Raw genomic sequence first — 18,574 nt, forward strand, 5'->3', positions numbered from 1 at the left:
GTGGATTTATTGCTGAATAACTCCGTAAAGAGGCACAACTTCCAGGCTGGATATAAAACCTTCTGTAAAGGCAAAAAGACACCAAAGACAGGGCCGATGGCTAACTCTAGCTCGCTGAAAAAACGGTAAGAAAATCGAAAACTTTCATAAATAATATAAATATTTATCGGAGGTGCCGGTCGGACGGTAAACTGGTGGTTTCTGAGGGTTAAAATTATGACTTTTATTATTGTGTAATGTCAGAAGGACTTTAACTGTTTTGCCAGTCAAATTAACTTTAATGAGTGCATATTGAAATATTACACTGTTGGTTGGCAAAAAATGCATCTCAAAATGCATCAGATTGATGCTTTAAAATCTGGAATATTTAAAATTTTCTTCCGGGGGAGCATGGCCCCGGACCCCCCTAGAGGGGTAATATCCTTCTCACCTTTTTCACCCCTGACCCGTTTTCATGCCTGCCAACACGTCGCTCGCGAGCTACCAGTAGCCCGTGGCTTGATATGAGGTAACTCGCCAAGAGGGCGTGTTCACATATCGCGTCTTTTGCGCGCTCAAACTCGTTCAAATGTAGCCGCGCGGCAAGCACGCTCATAATGGAAGCAACGCGGCATTCTGACAGGTCATGTGACAGGAACCAACCAATCAGCCCTTTCCGTAACAACATTGAAAGCTCAGTCAACATGAAGGATGGTGGTGCACCCAAACACTACTAATAAAGATAAGCTAATTTGTCTTTTAAATGTCAGTAATTTATATTTTTACACATTCTTTTTATAAAAAAATGTAAAGGCTGAAATACGAGGTTTATCTTTTTATAAAACTTTTTTTGTCAAAACTTTATTTGAACTTGTACATGTTAGTAGATAACATGGTGCAAGACACTCTTTTAATATCTGGCCATTATTTTTAATGGTATTATTTTAATGTTTATGTAAACAAAAAGTGCATATTGATGCTAATAAATTAGTTTTAGACATAAAACTTGATGAATTTATTTCATTCTGTAGTATTGGTACTTTTGAACAGGATTCTGTGATAACGTGATCATTTTGGTCACTATAGTCATCTCATGATTTCATATTTGCAAAGTACAATTTTCTATTAAATAAATTATCTCCTCTCTCACACACACACACACACACACACACACACACACACACACACACACACACACACACACACACACACACACACACAAGATAGATAGATAGATAGATAGATAGATAGATAGATAGATAGATAGATAGATAGATACTCTAATTATCCCGAGGTAAGTATCTATCTAACTTGGATAATGCGTCGTGTAGGTCTTAAATTTCAATCTTTATGGGCTTATGATGTCTTAAAAAGGTCTTAAATTTGACTTACTGAAACCTGCAGAAACCCTGATTTTTGGTGGTTGTACTGTAATTTTAAAAGTTACATGCACCAGTGCATGTATACAGAAAACTAATTTTGAGCCCTGTGAACCAAGAGAGTGCTGATACTCTTGCTAGTGGCATTGCTTAATATGCCTGCAACACGATCTTAACTAACAACTCATACAAGCCCTCTCCTTTGGAAACACCGGAACAGTCTTTCAATAATCACACTTTTTCTTTCCATTATCAAGTGAGAGCAAATGAGAAACGGTCATGAAGTGATGAGTCATGGTGCATTATCAAACTTGGAGATCAGAGTACAGAATCATTAGCATGCATACATTTCAGTGGACCGAGTTATCTCTATGCACCTTATCAGATAAGACAAATGAAGAAAAAAGATGACTACCACCAAGATAGGGTGAGAAGTTCTTTCGGTATCTTAAAATTTTCAAAAAGGATACTCTCTCCATGCTGGAGCTTTGTCTTAAATGTGGATAGTGAACATAGTAAATTAGGCAATCATAACTGTGTATACCCCTAAACATTCTATTGAACTCACATTAACGTTTAAAGGGTCCTTTGAGGTATAAAATGACCCTTTAAACGTTAATGTGAGTCTCTACTAATACACTGTATCAAGAAAATCCAAGGGCATAAATCAAGTTTCAAGGACTCATTGCAGTGAGTGCTTTTTTATTCCGAAGGAAGAAAGAATCAAGTATGCACACGTGGATTTTACAAGAGCACACACAACCTTTTACAAGAGTGAAACCTGGTTGCCTTCTGTCCTGTGCCATGTCCTTTCCAAACATGGCCAAAACCCTCCTTTTCCCTTTAGTGTGTTGTCAGGTTTAGGGATCCACTGAATATTCGGCCATCGATCCGTTCCACCTGCAAAGCGTCTCCTAAGCAAAGAGGTTGAGACGGACCACGGAGTGAGAACAATGAAAAGTACGCTCTTAGAGTCTGTCAGCACACGTTTCAGTGAGATCTATTCGGATCCTCTGCACTTCATCGCGACTGTATTTGATCCGCGTTATAAAGACCATTACTTGGATGCGGAAATAAAGCAGGGCGCACGAGAAATGATCCAGGCCGCGATGGATGCGGAGAACCCGCGTGGAGACGGAGACGGAGCAGCGCCCAGCGCAGGAGATCAGAGCGCAGAAAAAAAGACTTGTCGCTCTGCACCAGATGAGGGGCATGCACCCTCGTTGTCGGATATGTTCAGTGAAATCCTACAAGAAAGTGCCTCAAATAATAACAATAATAATAATAATAACGATAGGTAAGCTATTCTGTTCTTAGGCTACTATATACTGTATGTGACTATCAGATTGTAGCCATATTTCTGCTAGATATTTTTTTAATTAAACTTTAATATTAATTTATACAATTGCAATGCCTTGATTTTAGTAAAGTTAGTACACAGTCATAGCCATAAATGCAATGGTACTAATAATTGGCATAATTTCTTTCGGTGTTTCGGTTTTCGGTCTTGGTTTCCTCTTTTTCGGTTTTCGGTTTCGGCCAAGAATTTTCATTTCGGTGCATCCCTAGTCAGGATGATTGGCTACGAGTTAGAATCCTCTTTTGTATGCCTGGTTCACTCCTCTTTGTCATTGTATATCCTGTTTGATTCTACACTTAGTTGTCCCAAATGTTTCTTGACTGGATCTAATCCAATTTCTTTGTCTATCTACCTCCCACTTACTCCCACTCAAACAAGCCATTTCACATTCATTTCATCGGCATGCTTTTTTTTTTGTTAGTTGTAACATTGGACTTTGCTGATGCATTGCCAGTTCCAGCGCTCTGCTCATGTTAAATCTTCCTTAACAATGCCATATTTTTTTCTGCTCTTCTATCAGCCTTATTTTCACTACAAACACAGAGCCCACTCATATGTCAAGGGCAGCATAGCTGACTTGATCTCAAATATCAGAACAGAAGCATTGTGTTCATTGACATGTTTGAGCTTTGATGAAGAGCGGTTCACAGGATGCCTGAGGGCTATGAAACACAACGTGCACCATGCTGGTTTATACTTTTTATTCTGTTTGCATAGAAAAATGTATTAGCAGCCCCCAACAACATCCACTTTTGCTGTAGCTATTTTCTACAGTACAATTGAGCAAAACCTTTTCTACCGTGTCCCTGGTCCTGTAAAACCTTGTAAACCTGGCTTTATCGTTGACACGGCAGCAGACTGCGTGGTTTAAAAGTGTAATTTGTTTTTATCAAAGCATTAACCTATGAAGGTTGAATCATCAGACAATATTACGGTACTTCTTTGCATGCAGTGACTTATGTGCTACTGTGTTATGCATTTGCAAAGGTCTTTGATACAACTAATTTATATTAAAGCAAACTGGCCATAAGTCTGAGCTTTTGACATGTTCATAATGTCAAGGTTATTGTTGATACTGTGTCGCAGGATGTATTGATTCAATTTTGCCATCGTTTTTCATCGTGTGTTAGCATTTATATTATATCCTACAAGGTGTACTGTACATGTACTCAGTCAGTGCAGTTTTTCGTCCATGATATAGGAAACATTTTTTGTCACATTTAATTTTCTGTTTTTGTGACAGATGTACCTGAGTTTTGGTCTACTTTTTGCCTTGAAAAAATGTAATATAAAAAATAAATGTCTGGATCAAGTTTTCCTTAAGTTCCTGTCCTTTCCTTAAGACTTCCTTTCCAAGTCCTTAAATATTGGGTATCTGCCAATACCGAGTCAGATCTTTAGGATTTTCTCGGGACACCTCTAGAAAACAACAAATATGATTGTCGGACCTCTTTTTAAAGGTAAAAAATAATGCTAAATATGTAGCTTCTTCTATAATAGTGACTTGTTTCTTAGATCCTTTAAATGAGATACTATTACTTCTACCCTGTTACCTGTGGGTGTGTGTATATAGGTCAGGCTTTTACTGTAAAATATTCCATTAGGGTATCTGTTAACAGTTGCATAACCAAGCACACAATAGGTTTTAAATCAGAGATCCACCCAAGGCTCATATTATCCCTTGGGAAAACGTCCAATGCATGGAGATAGATGCACTGTTCCCCACCTCTGTGTTGGACAGTTAAATGGGAGAATCACTTCCTTTTCTTGCTGCTCGAAAAAGGGAATCAAAATCTCAAATTGTAGGGGAATCCCCTTCCAGATTACAAAAGCGGCTCTGTATTTTTGAGATAATTTCAAACCAGATTCTAAATGGGCTCATCTTTACTTGAAATTCTGCAAACCTAATCTTCCTTGATTAACAATGAAAACTACTTGGCAACAAACAGGCTGTTGAGTTGAACTTTGGATCCCTTGCACAATCCACCTCACCTCCTTATTGTCTAAGACCGTGAATATGTACGGTATGCAACAGATTTTAGTTTATTCTGGCATATGTTATTCTCCTCACCTGGTGACTAAGGAACAGAAGTTAATATAACTCAAACTTTCCAACATACATTTTAGTAAAAATTCATAATCTGTAAATACAGAATAAAACAAAGGTGTAACTTTATATAACCTTTATTTGCATTCCTTCGGCACACTTTTGTCCACAATACAGATGTACAACACAATCTGTATTGTACATCTACAATGTGTCAATATGTGATTCACATCGCACTGTTTCAATACACCTGGCGTTATTACTTTGCATCCGTGTATAAAAGATTGTGCTCAGGCTATTACAAACCTAGCTGTTATCAGCGTGACTTAGGTTGCACCATGACCCCACCTTCTCTATATGTCTTTACACACTCTATTTTCTTTCCTTGAAAGAAAAGCAAACAATAAGAATATCAAAATGAGTTCATGAACTGTGTGAGTTACAAAACATTTCTTTTTTTTAATGTATAGATGCAAACGCTAATAATACTGAAATATGTTGGTGAGTGTAAAAATAGGAATATATTAATTTCTAGTATAAATTTAGTCATTTCAGTCCCATTTCAAAGGTGGTGACCATAGGCATCATCGAATGCTTTGTTCAGCCACAAAGCAATCGGGTTTGTTTTCATATCTAATCTTTAAGGCTGACTGTCCACATTGTAATTTTAAAATGACCAGATTGGGTTTGTGTATTTTAAAATGGTGTAATAAGTCGCCATAGTGATGGCACACAAATGCCCAGACTTACTGTGTGATTGCAGCTTTTCTGAAAAAAATAAACACTTAAAAACTGATTTGATTGGTCAGACTGAGTTGAATTGTAAAAAGTAATTGAAAGTAAAAAATGTATTGAATGCATTTCAAACCACTTACAAAATGACAGGTGGATTGTTTGTTTTTTTCATTATGCAAACCAAACAGATTCTAGGTGTCTGAACACGACTTTAGACTATCATAGCAATGTCAATATTTATGTTTAATATACTGAGATACACTGAAATATTAGGATTAAGGGACTTCATATCGTAGTTGCTACATTCCCTTCTCTCATCTACACTAAAACATGTGACAAGAGAAGTCCAGAGTAGAATATGTCAGTTATGAAAGATGTAAACTTTGGGTTCAGCTTTCAACAATTTAACATCTTTTTTAAAATACATTTTCTTTTTTTTCTTTTTTTTTAATACATTTTGTTGAAAGCAAAGATTTGACGTAAAGTAAACAAGGACTTGTATATGTATACTTATGTATATAAAATTATTTCTTAATATTTAAACTCACAAGTAAGGACTATCCATACTTTTATTATTTTTTTACATTTTACAATTGTGGATTAATAAATAAAACCAGATTTGCAGCAAAGCATAATGTATCACATATTTTATATAACATTTATGTAAAGTTCCAGATGTTAAATATGACTTGGTTCAGGATAAATTTGGACTATGTTGAAGGAGAGTTTAAACATCTGTCTCTGCATCATCAGACATGCAGCAAAGCCATTCAGTTTTGTATTGGCACTAAAGCACCTGTCAGTGCTGCCATCAACTTCCTCCTCTCCCTTTTGTTAAAAGAGGGTACTGCGATGAAACGTCTTTAACGTTATTTGATGATCCAAATAAGAAAAAGCAAGTCTTAGACATTATAGAGAGGAGAATTATTCTTGAATTTGTACCATCCAACCTCCTAGAAGAATTTGCCTTGGTCTCTCCTCCTCTGTCTTTATCTTCCTCACCTTACTCCTCCTTTTTGGGCCCGTCCAGTCCACGGATAGTTTGTCTTTCTGTATTCACAACTGTCTTTGGATGCATCCAGGGATCCAGTTTTGTTTGTAACCTGATTCAAATATGGCATTATCAGGTGGTGTGTTCTGACATTCCTGGTGGAAATAAGGAGCAACTGGTTGAGTTTGGAAATAATGATCGTTGCTGTAGGGCTGGGTTGGTGATTGCACAGCGCTATCTTCACACCCTGAGTCTGACCACTCTGAGCTGTCGAAGCTCTGCAAGGATGCCAATGATGGCCCGTCCCTGTTGGAGTCTATGAGGTCAGATAAAAGTAGTTTTCTCTCTGGGTTAAGGGGTGATACTGTGTCATCTGTGCTGCTCTGTAACTGAAAAGGGAGTAAAGGCAACACAAGTTGGCCGTTGGTATCCCGCACTGTTTGCAACAGCAGTGGCCTGGCTGGATTGCTTTCACAAGGGTCCAGATCAGGTAACGGTCGTACTCCATTTGAGGTCAGGTTTGGACTCGCTCCACCTTTATCCCAGCTTTCTCCACTAGAAGATGATGGGAGGTTACTGGTTTCTCTGTTGTCATTGGTTGCCTGCTGAAAGTCTTCATTCTGTTCAGCAGGGACGTGGACAGCCACAACACTGTAGATTTCTGAGGACTGGGCGCTCGTGTCCTCTGGATTTGAGGTCCGACTGTGTGCACCTGTGTCCACAGAGGAGCCAGTGCTGCCTTGCCAGGGAATGTCCTGGGGGGAATAACCTCCAGAACCAATTGAAGGCATATTTGGCTTTACTCGGATTGTTGTGTAAACGGTTTTGTCACTTGGAACGCAGACCTCCGGTTTGGAAATGATGAGATTCCTATCTAGAGACTGCAGTACTCTTGGCTGGGTGCTGGGTGTGGTTATCTGTTTTGAAGATAAGAAAGACGGACCCATCAAAGTCAAATAAGTGCTTGATTTTTGTAGATCAATGAACATCCGTTAATGAGATTAGAAAATGCATTCAGAATATTAAAATGTGGGAACTATACCATGTGATAAAACTTTAAAAGGTGAATATGTTGGCTTTTTATAAGATGTATTACAGTGTTTCCTCTATGTTGATTTGACCGTGGCGGCCCCCCATGGCAACATTTCTGCCCCCCACGGTATCAGAAATAGGGCTGCATTGTTAGAGTGCATGTCGGAGAATAGTGCGGACACGCGCTTCACGCCGTGAGCAGCCCGCGCGTCACTTGGCAGAAAAAGGGAGAAAGGAAAAAGACGCTGTCCAGATGATAAGCCAGTTGAGATCATGTGTGTACGTCCTTGAGAACTGTAAGTCGTATAACTTATGTTGTCAGTTCATTTAAGCCTGGTCTTGCAAATTTAAATTAAAGGTCCCATGGCATGAAAATTTCACTTTGAGGTTTTTTAACATTAATATGCATTCCCCCAGCCTGCGTATGGTCCCCAATTGGCTTGAAATGGTGATTGGTGTAAACCGAGCCCTGGGTATCCTGCTCTGCCTTTGAGAAAATGAAAGCTCAGATGAGCCGTTCTGGAATCTTGCTCCTTATGAGGTCATAACAAGCAAGGTTACCTCCCCTTTCTCTGCTTTGCCCGCCCAGAGAATTTGGCCAACCCATGGGAGAGAGACATCATGGCTTTCAAACGAGAAAAGTGGCAGTTGGTCAAGGCCACACCCCCACCCTCCACCTTGCCCCTCCCTCTCTCCTCCTCAATAGCTAGAGACACAAAAATGGCACATCTTAAGGAAAGCTCATTGTGGGACTGGCTCTAGTGTCTGTAATTCTGCACCAAGGCTGAATTTCGGGAAAGAGACTTCAGATACAGTATTGGGGACCACTAAGGTCTATATAAAAGCATCCAAAGAGCACCATGTCATGGGAACTTTAACTGGTGCTTTTCGTTGTTTGTATTCGTCACCTGCTAGCTAAATTGCACGTGGCTGTTGATTCGATATAATAGCGATTGCTCACGTTTTTATTTGAGGTGCATTATTTACATGCTGAAGTAGTTACACTGCATTTAGATAATGTAATTAATAGTGGGTTTATTGTTATTTGCTACAAAATGCTTAGCCTATATGTCAAGATCAAAGTTGGCCTATATAGTAACTCAAAAAATACAGTTCAATCACAACTAAAAATATGCCTCATTGCGTGTATGAATTAGAGGTGAATAAATATATTTGTTTGTGTTGCAGCGAAGTGTCCGTTCCGTTTCGGACCTGCCCCCACTGCTAAAATAAATCCTAAAGGAAACACTGGTATTAAAACAAAAAATGTGCCTTCGTCACTACACCCAAAACTTGGACCACACTACATTTTTCTTGTCATCGCTGAAAGCCCGTGACTCAATGTATTTATTTGCCTTTAGGTTCCTGCGTAACATAAGCACATTCAGCGTGTATACAGTAATGTGCCAGAGGACTTGAATTTCCAGTAAGGCAACATTTCCTTGTCAACACACCAAAGGACAGTGCAGAAACAATTGTCTTACCAATAGCTGTGGCATGCTCTTTTCCATTCCACCCTTTGCATAGTTGCACATACACACAACTGCCATTATGATTATGGCCGTCAGAAGAGCAGCACTCACGAGAACCCATGGCAAAAGCATCAGAGGATCATCTGAGGGAAAAGAGACTTGGTGTCATCATCAATCCGGAAAAAGCACAACAGATCTGTTAAATCAGATACCCTCAAGCTCTTTAAAACGGCAAATTATAAAAAGTCCTTTTGTGACACACAAGCTTAGGCATGTTCTCAGGGAGTAGCACTGTAGCACGACTGTGTGAAGTAGGGCTGTTGATATACCAGTATATATAAGTACTTCTCAGAAGTATGTTGGTTAACAGGAACCTATCTCAACAGACATTTACACAGCAACCTATAGAAGAGGATTTCCCCCCCATCAGGATGTGTGTAGTTGTGCTGCCTTCCTTATTGTCAGCTTTAGCAGTAGAGAGAGAATAAACAATAAGGAAAGCTGAGAAGAATATCACCTTTGCAAACAGACAAATCTAATCTCCTGTCTCATCAGAAATACAACAACAGAGAAGGGAGAGGTCACTGCCCAAATACTTATGAGATCATTTTCTTTGGAAAAGCTATCACTTTTTGTTTTTACTATTATTCAATAGTTATAAGAGTATTTTAAGATGTATGTATTCACAGTTTGAACAATATCGGCATTGTGGCCAAAACCAATCATTTCTGTTTCAATGCAAAACCAGCATCTGCCTTGTTTAAACCAGTGAGTTTAGTGTACCTGTAATACTGTGACAGTGAGGCTTGGAGCAGATTAAGGCATCTATAACAGGACTGATTCATAAGAAACAGTTTTTATCTCCTGAAGTGATTGCAGCCACTTGGAAATGATTGTTTGGAAATAAATAAAGACCAAGAACTTTAAGTCAAATGCAGAAAACGCAACATTTTCAAGTATCTTCATTCTTACATTTTCTCCACAGCCGGCGGGTCCTTGATAGCTCTAAGATGCTGAGTGTTACGCTGTTGTCCTCAAGTGAAATTAAATTTTTGTTAATATGATAAGTGGTAAATCTGCTCCCTTCAGTCAAGTTTTTAGAAATGTAAATAGTTATTCATTAACTTTATCCATTCAAAATTGGCATGTGATTGAGTTCACACACACACACACACACACACACACACACACACACACACACACACACACACACACACACACACACACATATATATATATATATATATATATATATATATATATATATATATATATATATATAATATATGAAATATGTATTAACAAAAAATCATCCACACCTGAAATTTGTATTAAATATTGGACGTATCATATGCTGAAAATGTGTGTGAGAAGAGGTTTTATTCTGCATTATCCTCACCTGGCTGTGTGACACAGAAGGAGGCTTTCATACTGTTGGGGCGACCCCATTCAGAAAACGGCTGGTAGAACACATATCCGCAGTACTCTTTTTGTTTGTTCTTCAAGTTGATGACGAACTGGCCAGTTGTGTTTGTATTAACCTGGAGACACAGAGGGTGATATGGATGATAACTTCTCTGAACTGATTTGGTCCATTGCAGTTTTCACGGGTCAGATTAACAAGAAACTTATAATTTAGTTTGTCTGGATAATTATTAAAAATCATTAATCGTTATGTTTGTCAACCAAATTTAATTGATGAGGCCTGTTCTTACTGCTATGTAGACATACAATCAACGGCATCTGAAAATATTAACTTGTGTGTAGTTGTGTTCAGTGTTAGATTTCTTTTATATTTCTGGTTTTACTCTTATATCATATTTTATCTAATGGCTAGTATAATCATATGACTGAATATTTGGACCCGTATATAGTGTTTCAATGGAGACTCACCTGTGCAGCCCCCTCTGGATCGGTGATAGTTAAGGTATAAACAATAACAGTTTCGGAAGGCCCATTTTTGCTGCTGGATATGATGTCCGCAACGGAGACTCCTTTTGGCCCCAAGGGCAGGGTGACGTTAACATGCAGGGAGGACACTGTTGTGTATGTAGACAAGATTGGTGCACCCAAAATAGCTATAAGGGCAAAAAACGATGAATTAATTAATGTTGCATTAGAATACATCTGGAGGAAACAAAGAAATGCATGAATGAGCGTGGCGATTCTTACTTTCTGCTATAGGTTTAAACCTTTTGGTCTGGTAAAGTAAACTGCCGTTAGAGTACACACGAGCCTTGTAGTAAACGTCAGGAACTGATGGGGTTTCTGCAGTCAGGTCACAGGATTGAGCAGTAATGTTCTGACACTCCTCTTTCATCTGAAATGCTTCCTCCTCAGCATCACTGTAAAAATGGCGGTACAATGTGATCAAATCGTGATACTGGAACCACCTGAACATGGCAGTGTATCACTGTAGGTTCACTGGTCCTGTATGAAAACAAAAATGTGCTCTGTGGAGTTTAATTAACCGTTTGATACAGTTGATTATTCACTAGTTTAAAACTCTTGTATGAAATTCTGGCACTGAGGCAGTTCTGTGCAGTACATGGCTACAGTGAAACAACCACACAAAAATCATCCTGACCATGCTAAATCAGCCATTCATCATTGGAACACAGTTTCTTTTTGAAGGAGACAAATTACAGCATTTTTATGTAACCAGAAACCGACATTGAACGAGCTTAGTTAAATCAGTCTTCCTCTGCAGCTGATTTGATGCTGGAAGTCACTCCAAGTATTCCAGGTGACAGTGGATGGGAGTAAAGTCAGTAGGAAAGAGATGGCACTTGACATTTGTCTGGGAGACTGCGTCATGAGTAATTGGACGAGATGACATTTCCACTTTGTAGAGAGAAAGTTAAACGAAGAAAGAAAAAGATTTGACATGGCAGCCATAAAAGTGCTCTATGAGTATCTTCTTTCAATGAAGAGAGCAGAGTGCAGTTCATGCTAATGACTGTGAATGTGCCCTATAGCTATTCTTTAGTGTTACTTCTAAGCTGTTGGCAGTTGAGTTAAATGTAAGCAACAGAGTGGTACACTTCAATATATGCTTGGCAGTTTTAGATCAATGCATTTATAGAGCCACTAGCCATTTCTATAGGAGGGTGAGGGATAAGAGGCTGCAAAAGAAAGCCAGAAATGCACCTAGTAGTTGCGTCCACACAAGATACAATTTCTAGATCTTGAAGGACAAGCCTTGCTGTTATTTTCAAAAAAAAACATGAAAAGACCAAAACCAGAAATGACTTCTCTGCGGCTCTCAAACACAAATCTTTTTCTTCCAACTGAAGACGTAAATCTAAAAATGTCCCTACACAGATCATCTGGTGGCCAGGGTTACATTCTCAATTTGTTAGCAATCTACTCATTTTACAGAGCCTCGACATGGACACTGACACGATGAGCTAACGGAGGGTTTACCCTGCAAACACATTTTTCCTGCTTTGACCCACCTCTTCATATGGATCTCTACATGGAGGCTCAAAGGTGCAAGAGGGCAATGGAAGTAAAGGCGTAGTAATAAATCATCACTCATTCTCTTACCTCCTGTACTGGATGCTATATAGCACCTTTTCCCCAGTCTTCACGGGGTCCCACTTGAGTACGTTGTAAAAGTTATTGGAGACAAAACGCGCTCTCCCATTGCCAGATGAAAAAGAAACTGTGGGGAAAAAAGGGAACAAGAGCTTTGTGAATCATTTTATGGTAGATAGCAATGTTTTGTGTTTCTATTCATTCAGCCTAGTTCATTTTCATATCTGTATAATTTATAAATCCAAATCTTAAAGAAATGTTATGTTAAATGCTGTCTTCTAAAAAATTTTTTTTTTATATTTTATTTTAACTTTTGGAACCTTTACAAAAAATAGAAAAAACCTACGTTTACAAGATGGGTATACAGCATCTGACATTGTTACGTGACGTAAATTAAGTAATAAAAGAAAGACAGAGGCTATATGAGAATACATACAATAACCAAAGTAGTTCAGTGCTTCCTGTCTCATGATATCGTCAGGAGTATAAATAGAAAATAAAACAAAACAAAACAAAAAGAACAAACACACAGACTCGCACAAAAAAAATAAATAAAAAAAAAGGTCCAGAGAGGAGAATCATTAGTCAGTGCCGAAAAAAATAAAACCGTACAAATACATAAAAGCCTGTTTTTATACGTTGGTCATTTAGGTCTCATCAAGTAAAGCCAAAAATGGCTTCCACGCTTTCTCTTAATAGTTTGGTGCATCCCCTCTGCTAAGGCGAATCTGTTCCATCCTAGAAACACAAACCATTTCGTTGAGCCACCTCTAAAAGCAAGGAGATGATAGACTTCCAGTTGAGTAAAATCAATTTCTTGGCCGCTACCATGCCTGTTTTGAGAGCCTGCTTACAGTGGGAAGGGAGGGTCGATGTCCTTTCGGAGGAGCCAAAGAGTGCCAGGTTACAGTCTGGTTGAATTTTTATTTTATATTGCTTAGAGAACGATTAAATATGTCACTCCAAAAGTTGTCCAGTACTGGGCAGTACCAGAATAAATGTGAAAGTGAACCTTCGGCTCCGCCACATCTATCACACAGGGGAGACACTGAATCAAATATTGTATTATGTTTAGTTTTGGAATAATGCAGTCTATGTATGACTTTAAATTGAATTAACCGATATCTAGAGTTTATAGAACACTTCTGTATGCCGGACAGGCCCTCGTTCCATAATTCCTCTGACAGTGGAACTCCCCGTTCTTTTGCCCATGCCTCCCTGAGATGACTGGTACTTGCTGGTGTCTCAAAGGCAGTGATAAAGTGGGAAATCAAGTGTTTGGAGTTTGGTTTTAAGAGAAGTGTCTCATAAAAATTATAATTGTGTGGTCTATTTGGGAAATTAGAAATGTGTTCCCTAACAAAATGTCTCACCTGTAAATATCAATATCTTTGAAAAGAGCAATGCTGGGATTGAGGTCTGTGACACAGACATGGATTCAAGCTTTAGCCAGAGCGGACAGGAACAATCATCGTAAGGCCAGAAAATGAGAGCCCTTGCATTTGCAGCCCAGTAATAATGCCTAAAAACAGCGAGGCCGAGACCCCCACTCTTTAAATCCCTCTGCAGATGGGCTTTAGAAATACGAGGGGGTTTATCTGCCCAGACAAATGACAGGACGGCTGAATCCAGTTGTTTAAAAAAAAGATAATGGCAAATAAATAGGGAAGTTTTGAAAAAGATACAAGAATCTTGGAAGTGCAACCATTTTAACAGCATTGATGCGGCCGATCATTGACAGAGGGAGCAACTTCCAGTTCCTAATATTAGCTTTTAGTTTATCCATCATATCCAAAAAATTCTATTTCAGTAAAAGTTTGGGGTTCCTGGAGATCTTGAGGCCAAGATACGTAATGTGGGTAGTAACTAATTTAAATGGCAAAGATTTCAAGAAAGTAGGACACATGTTTGTCAATGGCATGAACTCACATTGGTCCCAGTTAATTGTATACCCAGACAATTTACTAAATGATTTTATGTCTGATAAAGGGTCTGATAAACAGATCAATAAATCATCAGCATACAGATTAACAAGGCTTTCAACATTACCAAACTTTACCCCATGAATACCTGGATGACACCTTATGCCTATTGCAAGTGGTTCCAAGGTAATATCAAAAAGAAGAGGAGAAAGCGGGTCACCCTGCCTTACACCCCGCTTCAACTCAAAAGATTGGGTTCTGTCTGAATTTGTGAGAATAGAGGATACTGGTTTAAGATAAATTATGTTCACCCATTCAATGAAATTTTCCCCAAATCCAAATTGTTTTAGTGTCTTCAGCATGTAAGGCCATTCAATCTGATCGAATGCCTTCTGGGCATCAAGGGATAAAACAGCAGCCTGTGTATTCTTCCCATGCACTTAATATATTGTATTTAAAAGCAAACTGACATTACTAAAAGAAAACCAACCGAGATGAATCCAGTAGATATTTTTAAGTTTTTATACTTAAATTGCAACTAAGTAGGGGCACTATTCTCTACTGTACTACTACTTTACTGCCGCAGACAACCTTTTGGACTCGGGTTACATCTTGCTTTTATCTGCGTTCAGCCCAAAACGATAAAGCCCCAGCATCCTCAGCCGGTGCTGCTCCACATATAAGAAAACTTTTATTACAGTAGAGCTGCGTGACCAGCCTCAGTGATACAGCATAGGAGGAAATTACATATGTAAGATGGACTTTGTTTTTGCTGTTGGCTGAAACTAAAGTAGGCTCTTTGTTTTCTGATACAAGGAAATAACTGCCCGCTCTCATGCTGGCATACAGGAAATTGATGCAAAACACCATCCTATATTTTATAGCTTGAGTTATTCATACATAGATCACATTTTAATGATGAAATGACATATACTGTATGCAGTGCTAGTGGTATACATACCAAATCAGAGCATTTTACAGTTTTAATGTTATAGCCCATGTAGTTTATAGGAGATGTTAAAGACACGGTTGAAAATTACACACACAGTAGTTTATTTAAAATTAGCATTTATATAAACTGTACAATAATATATTCATTATTCAGCAACCAGACATTAAAATGAAATCACATTTTCCATCGACCACTATCATTTAAAGTGACCAAGGTCCTCATTGTGTTCTTGGACTCTCATTCATTTCAAATCAGAGGGAATCAACTGTCAAATATGTTATTAGGCTTCACTGCATTGTTATTATTTTTCTCCTAATAGGACTACTTTTCGAAAACATGACCCATTAAATATGTGATTGCCTGTAATCAACATCTGTAAATGAAAACATAAATCCATATTAGCTCCACTGTACTCACCATAGCAGAACAGAAAGAAGATGCTGACCTCCATAGACCACATCTTTATTACGGATGTGGGTCACACAAAAAATACCAAAGTCCTATTCTGAAGCTGCCACCGCGAAGTTGTGAGTTTTAAACAAAAGCGACATATAATACAAATGCACGTAAACTCCTTTTATCTCCAAATTCCCCAAAACGAAACCATTGTCAATGTCAAAAGGGCTGTAAAATATTAAAGCTAAATAGGGTTTCAGTGCATATTTCTGGCCTCCGTTTCGCAACCATCTCTAATGTGTTCTGGGAAAGGAGTGGCTTTACTCAGGTGTGCAGGTGTACTTTGGCTCATGTTATCACTGTGTTCCTGTTTTTCTGCTTAATGTTCCACCCACTTGCATTTCCTCTCCAGACTCTCTACTTCCCTTTTCTTCCCTCCTACCTTCTCCACCTCTCTCTTTCTCTCTCTCTCTCTCCCCCCCCCCTCGTCTGATCAAGACAGAAAGTGAAAAGAACACACTTATACAAACATGGTGTCTGAGGTGTGTAATTCTGGTTTAAAAAACATTATGTACATAGAAGCTGAAACAACCTGATGTCGGCTCATAGACATTGTTATCACAGGTTTGGTAATGAGCAAACAAACAGCTGAATGAGTAAATGTATGAATAGGTATGTAATTTATGTTCCTGTCGCAGTAATTATAATATTAGAGCAATGATTCAAAACAAGCTGGGAGACATGCTTTGTTTTACCCTGATGTAAACCTTATATGTAGACTTATCAGTTTTTTCACTTATTATTAAAGGGCTTGTGTACACACAAACAATCGAAGGCCTGTTTAATGAACAGAAATCAGTTGTGTCATACAGGATCAGCTGATATGGTAGTGCTGGTACTCATGTCATGGTAACATGTCTACTTTCCTAATGTGCAAAGTTAATTTTCTTTTTGGTTATAGTCAAATAGTGTTTTGAAATGTTTTTTTGCAACTTTATTGTCAATTCAGGAGCCTGTTACGGAAGAATCATAAAATTATATGTAGTATGCTAGCTTACAGTTGCATCATGGTTGGCTGATGTGCTGTGTCAAAAGTTTGATAAAATAATGATAACTTGCAGGTTGTCTTCTCAGTTTTAAATATTATATATATATATAATATATTCTATTTTATATATTTAGAATCAGGATAACTCATATAAACACATTGCTTTATGTAAAAACAACAAACGTGCATTGTTCCATTGGTGCATTTACAGCAACATGTCAAGTAAAATGTTGTAGTGTCAAGCTGCTTGCACTGTATTGTTGATACATAATCCAACAGCTGTTCAAAAAGAAAGTGGACAAGGTAGACAAGATAATAGTAGAAGACAGTACAGTAATGGTCGTACAGGATAGGATAGGTATTTTTCTATCAAAGTAATTGGTTACTTTGATAGGAAAATACCTATCCTATCCTGGAGGGAAATGGGTTGAATTTCCAGTTACGAACGAATATAACAGGTGTGTCCATCAAAAGTGTCAGCATTGAGCCATTAAGGAATGTGACTTGGCCAAGCAGGAAATTCAGTACACTAGTCAGTCAATGACGACTGTTGTTCCCAACACTCTGGCAAGGTCTGGCACTGGAACACGTACTGTGAATGGAATGCATTATTATAAATGTTATTAGATACATGTGTGACAGGTGTGAACACATCTCACACAGCCGTTACGAAAGTGTAGTGTGTAAACAGTGGATTGAAGTCTCGATGAAGTGGCACAGGATGTTTGAACTCTCTGTAATGACTGCTAGCCCTACTAAGGCTGGGATGATATACTTTTGTCCCGATTTGATTCTTTTATGATACATTGGTGCCGATTTGTATTGCGATTTTCATTTATCGTATTCTAGAAGTATTGTGAATTGATAGTATTGAGTATTGCGACTCAATGCTTTTCCTTCTTAAACAAAAACAAAAGTTTAATAATACTTGTCTAGAGACAATATATCATGAGACATTTCTAAAAAACTTTTTTAAGAAGAAAGTCAGTCTGACATTTATTTCATTTGTGAAGAAATACATATGTTTTTGCTATTGCTCTGTTTAGCTGGAAACCGATATGATGTAGTTGCTGTCAGCTGTACCATTATAAACAGAAAATAGGAAAATAATTGATTTTAAAAAGCGTTGCAAATACATATAGTGACATACCATTTTCGATTATTTATTTTTCACCCTTAGAATCTACATAATTATACTGCTTGGCCAAATGTATGTGGAAAGCCAAACGTTACACCCATAAAATGGGTAGATTCAAAATTCGACTCCGTGTCCCGGTGCTTGACATGGGGTGCCAGCCAGGACAGAAAATGGTATAAAGCAGGCACATTTTTGCCACCTGGATCACCGCTTCTTGGCGCCAGCTTTTTGCGGAGACAAATTTGTCCCGCAGGCTTTTCCACCACTTCATGCACTCAGTAGCTATGTTTCCATCGACCCGTTTTTATCCGAATTAAGTGATATCGAATGAAAAATGCTCGAAAAACGTTCGGTCTCATCGGATTTTCTCTTGATCGAGATACAGCTTATGCGATAAACGCTGATGGAAACGTTATTTGCCGAATAAATAATGAATTGCGATTAAGTTTTAGGTCATTTTATGGTTGCAACCCGCAATAAAACGAAGAAGAAGTAGTTTCAGTTCATTTCCGCCCAGTATTTCCGCTCTGTTTGCAAAACAAAAACAGATGTAAGTGGACAAACGAGGAGACAAGATACTTTT

General features: G+C 38.3%; 1 protein-coding gene across 1 annotated transcript; it reads right to left on the bottom strand.

Annotated features, from left to right (window-relative positions):
- Nucleotides 1-6,071: 6,071 nt before the first annotated feature.
- Nucleotides 6,072-16,128, bottom strand: ifnlr1 (interferon lambda receptor 1). Its single transcript, XM_039804663.1, has 7 exons — nt 15,827-16,128; nt 12,545-12,662; nt 11,168-11,340; nt 10,889-11,073; nt 10,395-10,536; nt 9,008-9,138; nt 6,072-7,408 (listed from the first exon to the last, which is right to left on the bottom strand). The coding sequence occupies exons 1-7, from the start codon at nt 15,867-15,869 to the stop codon at nt 6,557-6,559; spliced, it is 1,644 nt and encodes a 547-aa protein (XP_039660597.1). The 5' UTR covers nt 15,870-16,128; the 3' UTR covers nt 6,072-6,556.
- Nucleotides 16,129-18,574: the final 2,446 nt, after the last annotated feature.

The sequence above is a fragment of the Perca fluviatilis genome, chromosome 7, assembly GCF_010015445.1.
Source record: "Perca fluviatilis chromosome 7, GENO_Pfluv_1.0, whole genome shotgun sequence".
Lineage (NCBI taxonomy): Eukaryota > Metazoa > Chordata > Actinopteri > Perciformes > Percidae > Perca > Perca fluviatilis.

Coding starts and splice junctions, on each gene's coding strand:
- ifnlr1 (XM_039804663.1), bottom strand. CDS start 15,869: ATGTGGTCTATGGAGGTCAGCATCTTCTTTCTGTTCTGCTATG. Junction 10,537..10,888: donor ATCCAGAGGGGGCTGCACAG/GTGAGTCTCCAT, acceptor CTGTGTCTCCAG/GTTAATACAAACACAACTGG. Junction 7,409..9,007: donor AGAGCATGCCACAGCTATTG/GTAAGACAATTG, acceptor TCTTCAAAACAG/ATAACCACACCCAGCACCCA.